The sequence below is a fragment of the Phaethon aethereus genome (assembly GCF_964289735.1).
Source record: "Phaethon aethereus genome assembly, chromosome: 3".
NCBI lineage: Eukaryota > Metazoa > Chordata > Aves > Phaethontiformes > Phaethontidae > Phaethon > Phaethon aethereus.
Window position 1 is genome coordinate 81840701 of NC_138576.1, and position 20660 is coordinate 81861360.

The 20660-nt window shown below is 35.8% G+C and overlaps 1 protein-coding gene across 1 annotated transcript in view; it reads right to left on the bottom strand.

Moving 5' to 3' along the window:
* Window positions 1–20660, bottom strand: part of WDR27 (WD repeat domain 27) — a gene marked incomplete at both ends in the record, with an annotated part of 143622 nt that overhangs the window by 107479 nt on the left and 15483 nt on the right. The window contains 8 exon segments of the mRNA XM_081998563.1: window positions 3103–3236; window positions 5955–6076; window positions 11455–11544; window positions 14433–14536; window positions 15726–15797; window positions 16338–16416; window positions 17979–18055; window positions 20433–20566. Coding sequence (XP_081854689.1) covers window positions 3103–3236; window positions 5955–6076; window positions 11455–11544; window positions 14433–14536; window positions 15726–15797; window positions 16338–16416; window positions 17979–18055; window positions 20433–20566 — 812 coding nt within the window.

The following is a 20660-nucleotide window of genomic DNA, read 5'->3' on the forward strand; positions in this document are numbered from 1 at the left end:
AATGGCTAAAGCTCAAAGGAACCAAGCTTAGAATATTCTTATTATCATACTGCTGAATCAGATCTGTGCAGCCCACTTACTAAAGAACTTTAAACTACTTTCCAGAAGTACTTGAACACTCTCCTATATATCGTTATCATGCTAAATTTTAAACCCACTTACCATAGCCTTTGCTTTATCCATCTATAATATGTGCTGTTATAGTTTCCCGTTTCATCAGAGCAGATATTTTATCCTTACTTCCCTTACTGTATGTATGATTACTACAGTCAGTTGCTAAATATAATGGCTTTAAAAGGCATTGTTTCTGTTACTGGAACACAATTTTCTCCTTTTTAAACTCCTTCCAAATTGCTCTTGCTGATCTTTAAAACACCACATAAAACTACAAAAATAAGATAACAAACCATAGATGTTTTGTTCTGCTCAAATTCTTATGTGACTTTAAAATAATTAATAATTTAAAAAAACTGAGAAGCAAATCGTTGCTCTTCATATCAGCATGCACAACTGCTGATGAGAGGGGAAATTCAATAGTTAGTAATTTTGAAGAATGTGAAGAAATTTGTTTAGACTGTGAATCATTTTGAGATTAATCATAGAAGCAGAAGTCAGGAGATCTGCATTCTGTTCCCAGAACTGCAATAAGTCTCTTCTATGACATTTGTAAATAAGGATATATTTAAATAAGCCAATAAGGAATATAACAATCTTTTTCTTATTTCTACTTCTCAGTTTCACCTCTAAAACTGAAACAATATTTAACGAATTAAATTGCTGTGTTGCTTACTTAATTAATACTTATAGGGAGTTCTTTGAAAACTGCACAGTGAAACAGTAGTATCATTTGTCATTGTACTGTCTTCATCTCTGAAATACAGTAGCAATCCATAGGTTAACCAGACTGCATTGCCATGCCCTTCTAATTAAGGGTATAAAGCATGCTTTGGGGTTAGATATAGCATCTTCTTGAATCAGTACCACTCAAGCATTCTTCCAAATTTGACTCAGAAGGCAGAATGAGTTGTGAGAAACAAAAGGAATGATGCAGTGTTCCATAAAAGAAAGAAATGCTGGGAAATGAACTGTATGGAATTCACAAGAAAACATCAAAGCATATTAACCTTTAATACCTTTTTTTATAGAGATATATATATAACCAGGCCTCAGATTGGTTTGTGGATTCGTCGTGATGTCTACGATTGTGCATTTGGTCTTTTGGCATTACAATAATATCCCAGAGTCTCTAATTGCATATTTTTGAGTTAGTGTTAATGAATCGAGAAATACTGAATATTGTTTTACATCTTCTTTTTCTAAGTTTCTCCATGATTGCTTGTATAAATTTTAAGAGTTAAAAATGGTATGAAAGAAGTGGTTGCCTGCCTCAGTTTCCAAATACTACTTGTTTATGCTATGAATAGATTTCAAGCAAAACTGGGAACAGGAATCACTTTTCCTGCCTTCCAGCTTCCTCCTGTACTTTTACACTTACAGGGTAAGCACTTCAGAACATGAGAACTCTGTAGAAGCAGTTATAAGAAAAGAAAGTCAAAGGGGAAAAAAGTCCTTTCAATAGAACTTGTGTCTGTATTTCAGTATTTTCTTTTCATTTTATTCTATTAGTTTTACCCTCCTAATGTAAAGTATATACTATAAAATCAAAGCAGGAAATTCTATATTCCTTTGTATTTAGCTTTCCAGTCTATTTGCTATATTCCCATTCCAAACAGAGTATATGACTAAAATAATAATAAGTAAGAGCCACAGCAACACCCTCCATTAAGGATTTTGACCAGTAATGGAAGGTAAAGAATCACAAGTGACAATGGATTAACTGTCAAATCAAGCAGGTGACTGAAAAATACAATTAACCATTTTGAAGAATTTAAAAACAGAATTTAGATCATAATCCACTAATTACTTTTTCAGATAAAAAAGGAATTTTTGTTCTTAAAAAAAGTGCATTTTAAAAGAATTATATAATTTGGCATTTTTTCTCCTTTTGTTTCCTGTATGACTGTTTAAAGTTTCAGTGAAGTTCCACCTACCAGGTTCATGTCTCAATCCAGGAAAGCACTCCTATTCAAAAACATATTTAAGGCTGTGTTTAGTATGTTTTTCTGAGCAGTGGCAAAACTACCAAGGAAATAGGCCAGTCTTTCCCATCTAAGGTTGCAACCCAATACTATTTAATATCATGAACAGACAGGACACATCATTCACAATATCAACTACTAGACTTCAGTGTTGTAACCTTGATTCTGTTAGTCCTTCCACTCAAAATACAAAGTCATCATACCAGACAAAGAAAAATATCTCTTCAGGGGTTTTTTTAAGTGCTATCATGTCTAAACATATGCATACACACATGCATATGTGTGTGTGTATATATATATATATATGAATGTAATAAAGTCTTATATACACAAATGCTGCTGAAAACCAGCAAAAGCAAATGAAGAGCAGAGAAACTTAGTAAAAAGATACAACAACAGTTTTAGCTCCAGTTATAAACTAAAAGAACACAAAAGGTCTATCAGACATTTAATAAAAGAATTAATTCCAGGTCGGAAAGAGGGATTCCTAACAATGAAGAAACACAGGGACAAAACAGGACAATAAGTAATTAGATACAATATAGCAGTTAGAAAGTCAGTGAAAATTATGAAAGTAATCTAGTCCCATTTGACAGAGAAGGAAGAAAACAGTAGCAGCATGTTGGAGTCCCTGAAAGAAAAAGTATATAGGAATATTCCCACAAGTGAAAGATTTGCAATAGCTTCTCAAATGTAATTTAAGACATTAATGCACATTAAGATGTAAACAGGCAGAAGGTAAAGCTCAGAAGGTCCCAAATAGTAACAGTGATAGTAAAACTGTATTTGCACCAGATAAGGTATGCAATATAAAAAATTATTTTACATTCTTTTTTTTCTATTAAGTCAGAACAAAGATGTATTTACAATTAGCTTTTACTATTTAATTTTTTTCTTCTGTAATATTCTTGCCCTCCACTCCACCCCACATCACCACGCAAAAAATCACAGATCAAACAGTACAAGTACTTTCAGTGGTCTGTTAATGAGACATTTTACTCACCGTTTGAGGTCATCCTTAGTTATGTCTAGATGGAAACTGAATAGTTGAAATTCAGCTCCACAACACAGCAATATAAATGCATCCATAAAATAAAACTGTGCAAAACGTACAGTCTTCTGGAACTTCTCTTTGCCCTGAAATGCAAAGTAAATTATTAAGAATGGATTCCAAGATACTGAATATTTTTTGTCTGAGAGTTTTGGTGTTAAGGCATAGTCTCCCTGGTATCCTGACCACATGCCAGGAGGTTAACCTACTATGTAGTGGCCCTTCCTATTTTTGACATCTATTAATATCCAAGTAAAGTTTTCATTCTACTTAAATTAGTTGGCAATAAAGTTAATAGCACCTGTAGTCAATTGAATCTAATACAATCTAGCTTCATACCCTAAACTTCTATTTGAATTGGTGAGTAGACTATAAAGTCAAGCAGAGCTGAGCCAATGAAAATAGAATATACAAAGCAGATAACAAAACCAAAACTTCCAGACACGCCCACTACTTTTGTCTATGAAGATTGGTTTTTTTTTTCTTTCCATAAATTGTTGTGAAAAAAGCCTAATTTGAAGTCAACGGAGACCACCCATATCATAGTATCAGTTTGAATCGGCACCACTCAGTAGCTCTAAAAATGAGGCTCTATGTTCCTTCTTCAGGGAGAGAGTCCTGAAGGGCAAAAGGGTCCAGGAAGGCTGCACAGTCTTCAAGAAGGAAATCTTAAAGGCGCAGGAGCAGGCAGTCCCCATGTGCCGTAAGATGAGCTGGTGGGAAAGACGACCGGCCTGGCTGAACAGGGAGATTTTGCTGGGACTCAGGGAAAAGAGGAGAGCTTGTCACCTCTGGAAGGAAGGGAAGGCAACTCATGAAGAGTACAAGGATCTCATTAGGTCAAGCAGAGACAAAATTAGAAAGGCAAAAGGCCAGCTAGAGCTCAATCTGTCCATAGTTGTAAAGGATAACAAAAAATGCTTCTACAAATATATTAACAACAAAAAGAGAGGTAAGGAGAAACTCCATCCCTTATTGGATATGATGGGGAACATTGTCACCAAGGATGAGGACAAGGCTGAGGTACCTAATGGCTTCTTTGACTCAGTCTTATATAGCCAGACCAGGTACCCACTGGGTATTCAGCCCCCTGAGCTGGAAGACGGGGATGGAGAGAACAATAAACTCCTCATAATCAAGCAGGAAACAGTTAAAGACCTGATAAGCCCCCTGGACACCCATAAGTCTATGGGGCTTGATAGGATCCACCCAAGAGTACTGAGAGAGCTGGCAAAGGAGCTTGCCAAGCCACTCTCCATCATTTATCAGCAGTCCTGGTTAACAGGGGAGGTCCCAGAAGACTGGAGGCTTGCCAATGTGACGCCCGCCTACAAGAAAGGCCGGAAGGAGGATCCTGGGAACTACAGGCCTGTCAGCCTGACCTCCCCATGTACCGGGGAAGATCATGGAGCAGTTCGTCTTGAGACTGCTCACAGGGCATCTGCAGGACAACCAAGGGATCAGGGCCAGCCAGCATGGGTTCATGAAAGGCAAGTCCTGCTTGACCAACCTGACCTCCTTCTATGACCAGGTGACCCGCCTAGTGGATGAGGGAAAGGCTGTGCACGCTGTCTACCTGGACTTTAGTAAAGCCTTTGACAGCATCTCTCACAGCATTCTCCTGGAGAAACTGGCGGCTCATGGCTTAGACAGGTGTACTCTTCACTGGGTAAAGAACTGGCTGGATGGCCAAGCCCAGAGAGTTGTGGTGAATGGCGCTAAATCCAGTTGGCGGCCAGTCACAAGTTGTGTTCCCCAGGGCTCAGTACTGGGTCCGGTCTTATTTAATGTCTTTATTGATGATCCGGATGAGGGTATCGAGTGCTTCCTCAGTAAGTTTACAGACATCACCAAGTTGGGTGGGAGTGTTGATGTGCTCGAGGGCAGGAAGGCTCTGCAGGGGGATCTGGACAAGCTGGATCAATGGGCTGAGGTCAGTTGTATGAGGTTTAATAAGGCCAAGTGCCAGGTCCTGCATTTCAGTCACAACAACCCCATGCAACGCTACAGGCTTGGGGAGGAGTGGCTGGAGAGCTGCCCAGCGGAAAAGGATCTGGGAGTGCCGGTTGACAGCCAGATGAATATGAGCCAGCAGTGTGCCCAGGTGGCCAAGAAAGCCAACAGCATCTTGGCCTGAATCAGAAATAGTGTGGCCAGCAGGTATAGGGATGCGATTTGTACCCCTGTACTCAGCACTGGCAAGGCCACACCTTGAATCCTGTGTTCAGTTTTGCCCCCTCACTACAAGAAGGACATTGAGGAGCTCAAGCGCGTCCAGAGAAGGGCTGGTAAGGTGTCTGGAGAACAAGTCTTATGAGGAGCGGCTGAGGGACCTGGGGTTGTTTAGTCTGGAGAAGCGGAGGCTGAGAGGAGACCTTATCGCTCTCTACAGTTGTAGAGGTAGTTACCTGAAAGGGGGTTGTGGCGACGTGGGTGTTGGTCTCTTCTCCCAATTAACTAGTGATAGGATGAGAGGAAATGGCCTCAAGTTGCGCCAGGGGAGGTTTAGATTGGATATTAGGAAAAATTTCTTCACCGAGAGAGTGGTCAAGCATTGGAACAGGCTGCCCAGGGAGGTGGTGGAGTCACCATCACTGGAAGTGTTCAAAAAACGTGTGGTTGTGGCGCTTCGGGACATGGTTTAGGGGGCATGGTGGTGTTGGGTTAACGGTTGGACTTGATGATCTTGAAAGTCCCTTCCAACCTTAATGATTCTGTGATTCTACAGAGCTGTTAAAATGGAAGTAGGTGGAAGCACAAAACAGTGTCCTCAGTGAACCAAACTGACAGGAGTTTCTAATTACCAGAATTAGGGCAGGTTCATTAGTACAGACTGACCAGACCCTTAAAGTTCTGTCTTCTGATGCAGAAACTACCAACTTCTTGTCATGACTCCAGCCAACAGAGTTAACTGCACCATCATGACCTAATAAAAATAATAATGGAAATATCATAAAGCTTGTTTCTTGCATTTATACATTTCTCCAGAGTTAATTGTATTGTTTTAATATTATTATACACAATTTTAAAACATGTTAAGTACAGGCTTCAAATGGTTGGATTAAAGCTGGTAACAGAAAACCAGTTATTGATTTTTTTCTTCCACCAAACACCATGGAAAAATGTCTCTCATTAATAATCCAGATTCACAAAATTAAATAAGGTCAGAGAAATACCAAGTTATTCTACCTGAAATCTCATATGGATTTGTATGACATTGCCTCCATTGCTATAAAGGAGTTTGTATGAAAATGTTAAAACAAATATAAAAGGCACATATATGAATAAAAGACACATAAAAAATATCTTTTACACATATTCACGTTCTAAAAGAATAAAAACTAATACCTAAGTTTTCTTCAGGTTTCTGCAATTCAGATTTGACTCAACTAGAATTATAGAATATTTGTTTGGAACTAACAATCAAACAAACAAACTTCCTTCAAGTTAACAACAAAAACACATTCACAGATCTTTACCCTCACAGTAATATATAACAAATTCTATGTCCACACCAAACTGAATTTAAAGCACAGGAGTGGTTATAAGGTTGTTGTCATTAATAAAGAGTCTTGCTGATAATATTTAATGAAAAAGATGAGAAAATACAACTGTTAACTGCCTCAGATTGAAGTGCTGAATTGGATTAAAATTATTCCAAACTGGCAAAAACCTCCACAGAAAAAAAGTTTGACCATCAACTCCTAATGCTTCTAATCAAGGTTTTAAGGCATAGAAAATCTGTCTCCTGATGCACGGAGGTCCAAACAACAGTCCGAAAAAGACTACCCAAAGAGGGATGTTGAGGGAATAATTTAATCTGACTTCACTCTCCAGTTGGTAATAGAGTGAAGAAAACAACCATTACTGACAACCTGGCTACCAAATATTTCAAAGCACAACAGGGATGGTTAAGGTCCAGAGCCCTATAACTTGCTACTATACCCAGATGGCAAAATAAGATGGTCGTCATGCAAGACCACAGCACTCTGCATCTGCTTGCTAGCCAGTATTTGGCTCACAGAGAGGCCCAAAGCCTGGCATCTAGCCCACAGTGTTGATGATTATGTGTTATTGTGCTCTGACTAATAAGCTGTCCTGAGTGTTTCATCCTAGATTGCTTTGTCTCTACCCATCCCTAATAACAGAGGGTTGGAAGTCCAGCAAAACTGAAGTTACCACACTGGAGCTTGTAAATATTGGTTTATTTTTTGTCATAGACCTACACGAAGTGTACTGGTGTGGAAAGGTTCAGCCCAAAGAAAAATTCTGAATCCCAGGATGGTTACTAGCATTGAAGGCCTTCAAGATCTGAATCAGGCTTCATATGCACTTCATTTTGAATGCTTAACTTCAAGAGCTTAGAAACTGTTTTTACAGAGCTGCAAAGTGCCATATAGTCCAGCAGAAGACAATGTAATTGACTGGATGATGCTTTAAAAGGAAGTCAAGGCTACTGAGATCCAGAAGGATTTTATCACATAAAGCACTAAAGGAACTCACCACAGCTCATAAGTATTTACTTATTGTAGAAATCTCAGCAACAGAACACCTGACTTTGACAAAGTTCAGTGTTTTAAAACACAAAATATAAGCAGTTACAAAAGAATCACCAATCTGATTCATCGACAGATAATTATAATTATAACTCTATATTTTTGACAGCTATTGGAAGAGATTTTTCAAGAAACACCCTTGAAATTCAATTTAAGAAAAGATACAGTATTACTTGAAAAGACAATCTGAGTATTATATTATAGTGTAGTTTTATATTAAACATGATCTGGAAACTACTTAATACCTTGCAAATAGTTGCAATACTTTATTCATTAGGCTTTTATTACTGAGCTAGCTGTTTTTGCAACAACACAACAAACATGCCACTACAACAGCTTCTGCAGGACTGTCTGATTAGATTAAAAAAAACATAACTGCTCGTTTAAAAATCATGGTTTAAAGTATTATAAACTCCAGTTAATAGTAAAAAGCTTCCACAAGAAGCAGACTTTCCAGTTTGGTGTCACACAGTTAAACACAAGATTAGAAACTTACAAAGAACAAATTTCAAAAGCCAGAAACATCATCCAGAAGCTAAAAATTATTAATTTGATCTAAAATCATATTGAAGCTTATCTAAAAGATAAAAAAAGAAGAAAATGTCAAACAAAATTAACAAAACTTTGGACTATATTATTCTAATTTTTCCAGATGAAGTCTGATGAATTTCACCTGGGCTTAAAACATTCAAAGTTCTTATGCTGCCCTCTTGTGCACATTTTCTCTTTAGTCAACTGAAGTTTTATAGAAAAATATTGATTGCTTTGAATTACAGGAAGGCTACTCAATTTATCTCAGCAATTAAGATCTCCTATGATAACATATATCTACAAAAAGTCTTATAAAAAAGATATTTTAATTCCCAGTTATCAAACACTTGTAGAATTTTCACCAGAAAACTGCACAGGTACTGGATAAGTACATACGTAAGTACTATACGCAATGTATTCTTAACACAAAGATTTATTTGGAGGCTTTGGCTTTGTAAAACCATTTGGAAGCCTTGAATTACCTGAATTAAAGAAAGAAAGAAACAAACAAACAAAGAAGAAAAAGCTTACCAAAACATACCAAACAGTTTTCCAAAGTGGTAAGGAACATGAGAAAGTTTAGGAAAATCTGAGGTTTGGAAAATTAGAAGAGCCCTGCAAAAAGCTTAAGAATCTCTGCACTCCAGGTCCCCCAATCCCAAAGCACAGCAAAGGAGATGCCAGCTGGCTTGCAAGAGGCCAGTAAGCTTCAAAACAGGTGTTACTCAGGATTCCCCAGTCCTGAAGCACATTGAGAAGGACAGCAGCTGGTTTTGAAAGAGACTTCAAAAAGGCCATGCTGGCTGTAACTCTTTTAAAGCTGGCCAATATTACCTGCACTTCACTACAGGACAGACACTTGAAGAGCCAACAATGCAGAATTACTTAAAAATGTAACTGAGCACTTCAGGAAATAAAACTGAATAAATTGGGCTTATAGTAAGATTGTTGTTGTTATACCACTCCTCTCTGATGGTGTATTATAAAAATATGATTTTCGATAGTCAACTATATTCAGCTGCCTTGAAATTGAAATTTTTAACAGAATAGATAGCATTGCTATTTCTTGAAAAAGGAAAGTTTTACATTACCATTGATTGCAGCTCCGAGTAAGAGCAATGAATCGTGGTTTTTAATGAAAAGAAAATACTTTTTTTTCTTTTCTTTTCTTGCTTTAAAGCAAGACAAAGAACTAGTACTTGACACCTTAACTACTGGCACCAGAAAAAGCTTCTCTATAGTAGCATGAAGTCTGGTGCAGGTCACTACTCTTCTCATCACAATAAAGTAGCCTCCATTTGCAGAGCATTGCAGTATTTTAGGGAGCTCTGAATGTTGAAATATCTTATAAAATCATAATATTTAATTTTACTTCATAGAAAGACAAAGCCTTTCATTAATAATGTGTTAAAACCTAAGGACCGTTTCATTCATGATTTACAGAGTAACATGAATGAAGGTTTTCTTTCAAATTTAGAAACTGGTAAATTTTAACCTATTTTTTTCTGCTTTCTAATATGTCTGCTAAGATGACTATTTTTTCTTATTAAAGTCTATGTTTTCTGGTATTGCCAGTATTGAGCCATTCCTTATATATCATTTAGTGTGTAATAAGTATATGGAGGTATAGATGCAATGAAGCCAATTAAATTAGTATCTTCCCCTGAGATGAAACAAAGATAAAACCCAGCTATTAGCAGTCAAAAAATCAATTAAGCCTGCAAAAAAAACAAAGTCCAGTGAAAAAAAATCCGCAAAAAAGTATTTCACAGAACTGAAATGTCACTTTCTGCAGCACATAATCTCTATATGCATTCAAGTAAAACCAGCCTGTTTAACTTTTTGTTAGTGATTTACAGAAAAAGAAACTGGATCTTCAATGCAAAAGACAAACTGCAAAGAACAGCTACAGAACACATACCATACAATGATAATTTATAGACTCAGGGAACAATTTTGAACATGAAGTAGAACATAAGTGTTGCAGAGTATCCCTGCTACCAAAAAAAAAAAAAAAGACTTTAAAGTTCTTGAAAGTCATGTACATCTTAGCTGCTTCAGATTACTTAAGAAAAATGTGTTAATAATCTGAAGAAACACTGCATTCTTTGGGCACAACTTTGTTAATATGCTGTGTACCAGATACTGTAGCAGTACTGTATCATTATTTTTATGGAATTTTCCATGGAAGGAAATACAGAATTTTGATCTCTTTTGGTTAATTGAATTTTTTAGAAATCCTGATTTTCTAAAACAATGTTAAATATATTTCATATATATGGGGTCCCGTTAGACAAATTACTGCTTTTGTTCCATTACTACCTAAATACCAAAATTATGTCAATGAAACCTCAAAACAGTATTCCTGCCTGCAGTTTATATGACTTGCACTCTGAATTTTCTCAAATTAGTTGGCGATACATGAAGACAAACACTTTTTAAAATTCATGAACTTTCTACTGTGGAAAAAAAGCCTAACCACCCTGCCCATAAGGCATATTTTCATCAATTTCCCCACACACAGAGGAAAGTTTCAGTAATGTTACTTCCATTACTGGCCACAATGCCACAGTTTCTTCCACAAAATACAATGAAAATTACTCAAAAAAACCCCAAAACAGTTCTCAGAAATCAGTTATCAGAGTTTTTACTTAGAAATAGTTTTCTAAAATAACTTAAAATAGTCTACTTTTACACTTATTAAGGTCTGCTAGTAAATGACAGTCACCTTCCATTATGAACTTCCACAGTAAGTCAGTCCTGCTATATGAATTTTAAGTCTTAACATTTGCTGTTATTAAAACTTTAACAGATAGCCCTTGTAAAAAACTTAGAATTCATTTTTAAGCCTCATTTATGTTAATTAATGCACCTGTGTGCATGTTTGCACACACATACACTTTTGCAGATATAGATTTCTCCATGAGACTAATCCCCCCCTTTTTTTTTTTTCTTCAGAGTGTTGTTCTTTAGATGTCTGGAGCTGCAAACCAACCACATTTTTTGCCAAGTCATTGCAGTCAATTTTTTTTGAAAACCTGGAAGGCAGTTTAATCCTAGAACAAAATAAACCAATCAGAGAAATAACATCTTGAATCAGCAGTATCCCCTCTCCCCCATTCTTCTCAAGGTGATGTAAGTGGAAACTTTTAATTACTATGCCATTTTGGGTTAAACTCAATTATATATTTCTTAATAATATAATTCATAAATTTACCTGAAAAAACATTATATGTACCAGTGAGATTGGAATTGAATATCAGTACCGTCTTGTCAGCCAGACCGCAAGCCAGCATCTCTCCATCCCCTATAAAGAAGAGTGTCTCATGATTTATATTTGAAAGCAACGACCTAATATGCTGTTTCTTTTAATCATAAAAATCATATAGGACACTACAACAAAACACACACCAGATATTCATTTCATATGTTTAACACATATTTTGTATGAACATCACAAACTCATATTAGAGAATTTGATAGGAGTTTGTGTGCAATTAATTTCTCATCCTGACATATTCTCAAAACAGTTATTCATCACAAAGCAGAAATTCACTTTTCATGAAAAAGTGCTACAAAATTTAAGTGCAAAAATGTTTAGAATTTCTTACACTCATCTTTTTGTACCTTCTTAAAGTTACAAGACCTTTTCTTATATACTAGAATAAAAGGCACGTATTAGTCTTTCTGGATCATTTCTTATAGATGATAAATTTCCTTGATAAGGTAATCCTAAAAACTATCCAAGTGCAGTCAGATTGTTCATTTATACTGGTAATCAGTGAGGGCACACAATGGCAGTATAGACTCCCTTAATATCTACCTAGTGGTAGTGATTTGTGAAATTTAACTGTTCACTCAAAAACTTTTCCTGAAAAAATTAAAATAATAAAGAGTCATTAAATGAACCAATGGGAAAAAAATAAGGGAGTGCAGAGCACAAGACGACATGAGAGAAAGGAAAGAGAAGTGAGAGAAAGTAAAGAAATTAAGCTCAGAATTCAAATCACTGCTACTAGGTTCACAGTGAAAAATATTTTTAAAAGAGGTACCACTTGAACAACCCCTTTCATAAATCTGCTGAACACCTTTACAGAGAGGGAATACAAGTCATGCTTGACTTCACCAGCATTACCCACTGTTATCTGCTGTCCAAGTACCATCCACGTTGCAGGTTCAGAATACACTATTTCACAACACATTTTTTTCCAAATTAATCATGGCAATATAAACAGATAAGAGATCCATATTTCTAATCTGAGAGTCATCTACTAAAAGTGAATTTTAAATGGGACACACAATGAGGTGGATGTATTTGTTAAGAAAAGGCATTCCAGAATCTTTTTTCTGTTATTAGTTATTCAGTGCACCAGTATAACTAAACTGAAAAAGAGCTACTTTATAAAAATATTTTTAATTTTATCTGACAAGCAATATTTCATCTGACTTTTTCTCCAAATATTAGTAATTGCACATACTAAAATAATATTATTAAATATTTTCATCACAAAAATAAGTAGTCATGGACAAAATATTAAAAATAAAAATGTATGCCCCACAAACTCAAAGTTATTAAAAGTCTTTGAGCTAAAGGGTGATGCTGTTCTCCAGATTTCCCCCCATTTTCCTGAAGTTCTGACAGTATGTATTTTCAGCATGAGAGCTGATTGGTAAGTATATCAGATAAGGGACATAAGCTAAGTCACACATACATAATTAGTAATACATAAACATTCTTGTGCATACAGAATGAGATAAATTAATTTTGTGTAGAATTTTGGAGGTTTGTGTAATGGAACATCACCTCATATCCTGAAGAAAACTGTTTTCTAACAGAGCAAAAAGTCATAACTCTTAACACCTCCGATACTACAAAAGCATGTTTAATAAATCTAGGAAGGTTTGTATTAACTCATTAATACAACTTTACAACCTCTTAAGTTTTACTTGAGTTTTCTAACCATAATAGAAAGAAAATTAAGTAAAGATGGACACAGTAATTATTGTGATTCATACTTTCCAAAGACCATTTGAAAAATTGTTCCAAGCACAATTCCAAGTTGCAAATTTGCAACAGAAAATATATTGTAAAGCTAGGAACCATCTGGTCAACACAGACTACAACAATAACAGAAGACCATTTTACAAGCTTATAATATGATTTTTTTACTCCAAGAAAAAAAAAAAATATCTCTGCAACTTTTGCTAAACCTTTTTTTGCTAAACTGTGGTTGATTAAGCCTGTGTGAGAGACAAAGAGAAAAACAGAGGAAGATGGTACTTCCCCAGAGCAAGTAAAAGAGGATTTATGCTTAAAATGTAATATTGAAACGATGGTGATGCTTTTCTTTGCTAAAAAGGAACCTTTACCTTTAAGCTCACATAACTTTCCTAAAAATAAGCTCTCTACAACCAATTTCTTTCAGAAGCCATAAAAATAATTTCTTCCCATTCTCTAGGGAACACTATGTTTTAGAAAAGTTACTGATTGCATCTAATTGCTTTTATTTATTGAAGATGAAAGTTGTTCTTGTCCCTAAAATATTTATAAATATATACATTTTTAAATACTCTAAAAATATATGGTTTGTAAAGTGTACATTAACATAATTATCTATTTGTTAATACATTTGATTGCCAATCTAAGAAGTGGTTTATGTATAATAATAATTATATAGATTGGAAATGACTAAACCTATTACAAGGCTCACTTCTCCAAAGGAGTTAAGAAAAACATCCTTCTTTGGATTATATGCAAGAATTCTTTTTTTTATATTTTAATGTATAAAACTGAATAATCTTTATATAAGAAATAGGAGTATTCCGATTCTTTTGAAACAGAACTTCAGCTTTTAATACACCCTAATGACACTAAATGTCTCAGAAAATAAATTTCTTTAGTGAAAGAACTTGTTAGACTGCTAATTTTCAAGTTATGGTGGGAAAGTCATAGAATAAGTACAAAAGGAAACAAGATGTAAAATCAGAGAAGAATTAGAATCCTTTTGCATATCTGTTAGCAGCTTGCATGGTTTTGCAAGTTAAAAATTTTGATCTAACGCTACATGATATTGCCAGAAAGTTTTCTGGGAATTTACCTAGTAAATCCATGGCCTTAATAAACCATGTCACACAAGTTTTGTTTTTCTTTCTGCAAACTGGCACAACTGTACATTTTTAAAAGCCTGTACATACCAGAATACTGAATGCAACGTATTGGGGTTGGTTTACAAGTAACAGATATCTCTTTCTCGTATTTGACTGGAGGAGAACTTTCCAATGGATATTCTTTATTTTTACTTCAAAGAAGGAAAAAAAAAAAGAGAGGAAAAATATTAAGATACCCAAACCCACTACATTTTCATTTCAGCTATGAAATAAATGTGCTTTGGCAGCTATTCTAAATATCGTTATATAAATGCTTACTGGAAAACTTATGTTAAATGCAAGATAATAAGCAGAATGAGTTTTAAAGTGTCATACTTAAATTACTCCTATCACCAACTGTTAAGAATTCATGAGATCAAGAATTAACACGGACTTGTACATAAAAATCAAACTTCTTAAGTTCAATACCTAAAGAATGCAAACTCTACCTTGTTGTGTCCTTAAACAAAATTAAAAATATCTCCATATGTAAAAGAATTACATTGATCATCTATTTAACAAGATACTAAAAAAAACCCCCACAAAACTTAAAGTGCTAAGTAGCTCAACCTGTCATAAAATAGTGCAAACCAATCTTGAAGTTATCTGAAGTGCTCATCTAAGTTCTTGCCTATGTGTGCAAGGATTACAAAAACTTAGTCTTGAGCTATTAAGTGTTTAATAAACAGTTTTTTAAAAAGATGAAAAATTATGGCATTAATCATTCTTTACTTTTGTGTTTGTACTACATAGAACAAAGACTCTATATAATAGTAAAGAAAAAATGTGTATAATATCCCCATTTAACATACCACACCAATTAACATGAAAGTGCCAGCTCTAAAAAAAAAAACAACACCATTCATTCTTTGTGTCCACAGTGATGATGAATCCACTGGTCAAATTGTACCATTTTATATGCTCTGTTTAAATCCATTAGAGTAAACTTGCATTAGTTTAAGATAACATGATTTTCAGTGTGAATGAGTCTCACTGTGCCACATTCAGTTGTTTTTCTGACTAGAACTGCAGCTTAAGAACATGTTGCAAGTATGCATCCAACCATATTTAGCACCTGTTCTTTCTTCTAGCAACAAAAAAAAAAATAATCTAAGGGAGATGTGTATATTTTCTATGTAAGACTTACACAAATTTAATTGATAGTCTGAATCACTTGCTGCAGTCATTTTATAGCAAATTTACAAAGCCTTTTAGTTCCAGTGATACTTCTAACCAAAAAGTTCCAATGACAGAAACAGCTACAAGCCATATGTCTAACAGAACTGTATTTATCCTCATTTTAATTTGTTCCTCCTCTAATGGAGTTGCTAGATTACCTACCGTTTACAACTGATCTTCCACTTTGATACCTCATTTTTCCTCAGGTTATTATTTGGAGAAAACATGGTCATTCTACAAGAAAGAACACAGACTATCCTATATGAAACATTAAATGTTGCATGAGAGAAATAGTTTATTTCAAACAAAAAATACTCCTACTTCCTTCCTATTACTTATATCTACTAGTAACATCAGTAGGTAAGATAACATACACATTGATGACAAGATAACTTCCTAATGATCTAATACTTGAGTTTGCACCTAAGCTTTGCTCTCTGTGACTTATTTGTTGGATAATACATTCTGAAGGTCAAAATCCATTCATATAAAGTTCCCAGACATTTCTTTCTACAAGCTGAAGAAAGAAGAGTTTAATCATATGAAAGAGACAGGATGCCTAATATAGATTTTGAAAGGAAGTTGAGCACTGACCAGAAGCTGTGAAAACGCTGTTTTACAACATATTTTTAAAATTTTTTTATTTGATAATATCATATCTGTTTTTCATGGGTGATTAATTTCAGTCATGAGACTACATGGCTGTATTATGTGACAAAATATCACACACACCAATAAAGCAGACAAAATAGTAATAATCTATTATCTACTCACTGTGGTGCTGCTGTATAACCTGACGACTTAATTTTATTATGGAAAACCAATGGCTGATCTTTCACCATGTTTTTCACTCCTATATCAAAATAATTTAATTTTCATTAAAAGTTTTTTAACATTATATTGTATCTACAGTTAAGGTAAATACTTAGCTTAGCTAGCACAGTAGAAATATTTGATGTCTCCTTATGTTACAAAACACATTTATGACCAATCACTCTAAAACAATGATTACTGAGAAAAGGAAAGAAATATGAACTGTTACACTGAGTAACAAACCTCTTCCAATAATATCAATGAGTAGGAACTTCTTTCAACTTTTAATTAACAATAATATTTTTCTGAGGAACTTTCTTTATCATTCATCCACAAATGTGTTTTGTAGTTGCGTATTTTGTACTTAGACTTTATATATACTAGGTATAATATTTTCACACCTTATATTTGGAATATGGAATGTATCTAAAGATCATTAACAAACTGGCTGGTGGGTACACATAAATGTGTAGGTTTTTACATGGCAAGTCATTAATAACATCTGCATTCACATTGCTGTATTAAGAAGCCTGAAGGGCAGCCTCCAGCCCATAACCAAACATGAGCATTTCATATCAGCAGAAACAACCTAATTAAATAAATAGTGTAAAGGGGGAAATCTTGTTGACATTCCCAGGGAATAATTTCAGGTGCATTGGGAATGATCTCATGGGCACATTTACCTATGCTGAGGATAGAAGCTCCTTCAACTCCCACCAGCTCTCCTTTCTCTTTATGTAGCAATGAGTACCACTTGCCATAATAGACTATAGGATTTCCTTACAGCACCTAATCTAACCCGAGTGTGAGGTGTAAGCAAGGGAAGTACAGGTATCAGTTCTGGGTGTCCGAAGCAGCCTGGAATTCTAGCTGAAGCACTGTAGATACATTCTCAGAATATCATACAACACTGAAGATATAAACTTTGACAGTCTAACAGGTCCAACAAGGACAATTAATATAGTAAAAATAGATTATATCCACATGTCTACAGCTATTGGTATTTTTATATCTTTCCTAAAGAAAAAGGAGATGATGAAAAAGTTATTTTGTAGGTATTTTTTGGACTTTGCTTTACTGTTGCTAAACAAAGAACCTACAAGTGCTTCAACAACAACTGGAAGCCAGACTTTTGGGATTTTTTTTAAAAACAGTAGGACACTGAGGCAAAAATTAACTTCCTAAACTTGCAGGTATTGACAAAAGACTATTCAGGACAATAAAATTAACAGGTAACCAAGTTAAGAAAGAAATGACAAATTAATAAAAATTTATTGCATGCTATGGGAAAAGAATTATTTATGAAAATGTGAACATTCTACGCTCTCTAACTCTTTCAAAATCCACAGAAAGTTCTCAGAGGATTGTTTCTATAAGAAGAAAAATACCATATTGCTATCATTTCACTAAAAAAACATATGTAGGATATGAAATACTACTGGAAATATACAATTCTTCCTACTAAAATAAAAATATCATGCAATATGCATTTAAAACAGAAATCAATGTATTGCTTATATAAGGTATCAGCCAGTTGCAAGTCAGTTACTGTTATTAAAAATATAACTTCATTGATTAATTTCAGGGTTGGTTTATACTTACCAAGTGTTTTACTAGAAGGTTCTTTCATGTTTTTCTTTAAACTTTTACACAATGGAGAATTCGTCAATAAAGAACACCTAAGTTATAAAACCAAGCACAAAAAAACCCCGATCAATGCAATAGACAAACATCAGACTAGGAAAAGGTGTCAAAACTTCTTTTTAGCTATTTGTCTGCATGTGTATATATATATGTGCGATACCAGCAAGATTTTCATAAATACAAATCAGACACAGTGGATTAATTATCAGCTCAGATACCCAGCAGCACAGATAAGTCTTGGCCCTGACTAGATTCACAGACCATTGCATTTACGTGTTAAATCTCATTTCTGTGAATATTAACTGATGATTTTATTATAACCATTGAAATCTGCACTTCAGTGTGTATTTTATGTTTTTTTACTGTCTTCAAGATGTCAGTGTTTTCCTGGAAATCATTTACAGGCACATGAAGGACACAAAAATCGTAGTCAGCATGGATTCACCAAGGGGAAGTCATGCTTGGTTGCTGTCGGAGTGGGAGGCGAACCCGGAGTAATGATGAGTCCCAATGTGGGTATGGTCATTCTCCTTTATTTTAGCAAAATGCACAGCTTTTATAGTTTAACATACTGTCCACGTGCCGAACATCGTTCCCCATTTGCCACAAGCAGCTGATCACGCACTTAAGGCTAATTGTTGATTGGTATTTGTCATTTTACATGTTGTCCCATAGACCACCCATTCCCAGATCTTGCAGTTTCTAGTTTCTTCTAAGTTGTTTATCACAGTATGAAGCTCCTTATTGTTCATGTATCAAAGACAGTTCACTTGCTCAAGGTTCTTGCTCAGTCATCGGTTTCAGTAACAAAGCCAGGGTTGTTCAAGTCGATACAATCATGTCCTCGTTCTGACAGCCAGGCTTCCACACTTGGTCCACTTGGAAAAACTTCTATGACAAAATTACTGGCTTGGTGAATGAGGGCAGAGCAATAGATATGGTCTACTTTGACTTCAGTAAGGCTTTCCACACTGTGTCCCATAAGATCCTCATAGAGAAGCTGATGAACTATGGACTGGATGAGCACACAGTGAGGTAAAAACCAGCTAACAGCCAGACCCAGACAGTGATGACCAATGGCACAAAGTCTAGCTGGAGGCCAGCAACTAGTGGAGTACCCCAGGTGTCAATACTGGGTCCAATTCCATTCAACATTTGCATTAATAACCAGGATGAAGGAGCAGAGCATACCTTCCCCATATTTGCTGAGAAGAGCATCTGATACACCAGAAGGTTGTGCTGCCATCCAGACATCCACAGGCTGGAGAAATGGGCTGACAGCAACCTCATGAAGTTCAACAAGAGAAAGTGCAAAGTCCTGCACCTGGGGAGGAACAACCCTATGCACCTGTATATGGCTGCAAGGAAGACAAAACCAGGTTCTGTGCCTGGTTCCCAGTGACAGGAAAAGAGGCAATGGGCAAAAATTGAAATACAGGTTGTTCCACCTGAACACCAGGAAACACTTTTTTATTGTGAGGGTGACTGAGCGCTGGTACAGGCTGCCCAAGAGGTTGTGGTGTCTCCTTCCTTGGAGATATTCAAAAGCTTTCTGGACATGGTGCTGGGCAACTGGCTTTCAGTAGACCTGCTTGAGCAGGGCAGTTAGACAAAATGATCTGCAGAGCCAACTCACAACCTCAACCATTCTGTGATTTCTCCTACTCAGTACAACTAAAACATGACAAGAAAACAAGAACAATAAAAACCATGTTGCATGTTGTCCTGGTTTTGGCTGGGACAGAGTCAATATTCTACATAGGTACTGGGCTATGTTTTGGATTTGTGCTGAAAACAGTGTTGATAATACAGGGATGTTTTTGTTACTGTTGATCAGTGCTACACAGAGTCAAGGCCTTTTCTGCTTCTCACACCACCCCACCAGCAAGAAGGCTGGAGGTGCACAATAAGTTGGGAGGGGACACAGCTGGGACAGCTGACCCCAACTGACCAAAGGGATATCCCATATCATATGGCACCATGCTCAGCAATATGTAGGAGGAAGAAGGAAGGGGGGAATATTTGGAGTGATGGTGTTTTGTCTTGCCAAGTAACCGTTAAGCGTGACGAAGCCCTGCTTTCCTGGAGATGGCTGAACACCTGCCTGTCAATGGAAAAAGGTGAATTAATTCCTTATTTTCCTTTGCTTGCATGCATGGCTGTTGCTTTGCCTATTAAACTGTCTTTATCCCAACCCACAAGTTTTCTCACTTTTACTCTTCTGATTCTCTCCCCCATCCAACCATGGGGGACTGAGTGTGCAGCTGTGTGGTGCTCAGTTGCCAACTGGGGCTAAACCACAACACATGTCAACAAATAGCACTGTAAAAAAACATCTGATGCACTTCAGTGTCAGGAAAACAAATGCATAATCCAACTCAGAGAAAAAAAACATTCAAAGTTATTCTGTACCTGGCAATAACCGATAGATTGTTCTCATTTCCACATGGGGGAAAATCACTCTGCTGAGTTCTCACCAGTGCAGCAAGGTTAACTTCCAATACAGAAATTGTATCTTCAAACATTGAGGTGATCAAGCATAAAACCTGCAGCAATTATACCATAAAAAAACCAGTCCATTTACTTCATAAAGCTCCAATGCTGAAGTATTTGTAATGGAAAATTAAATAACTTTGTGTT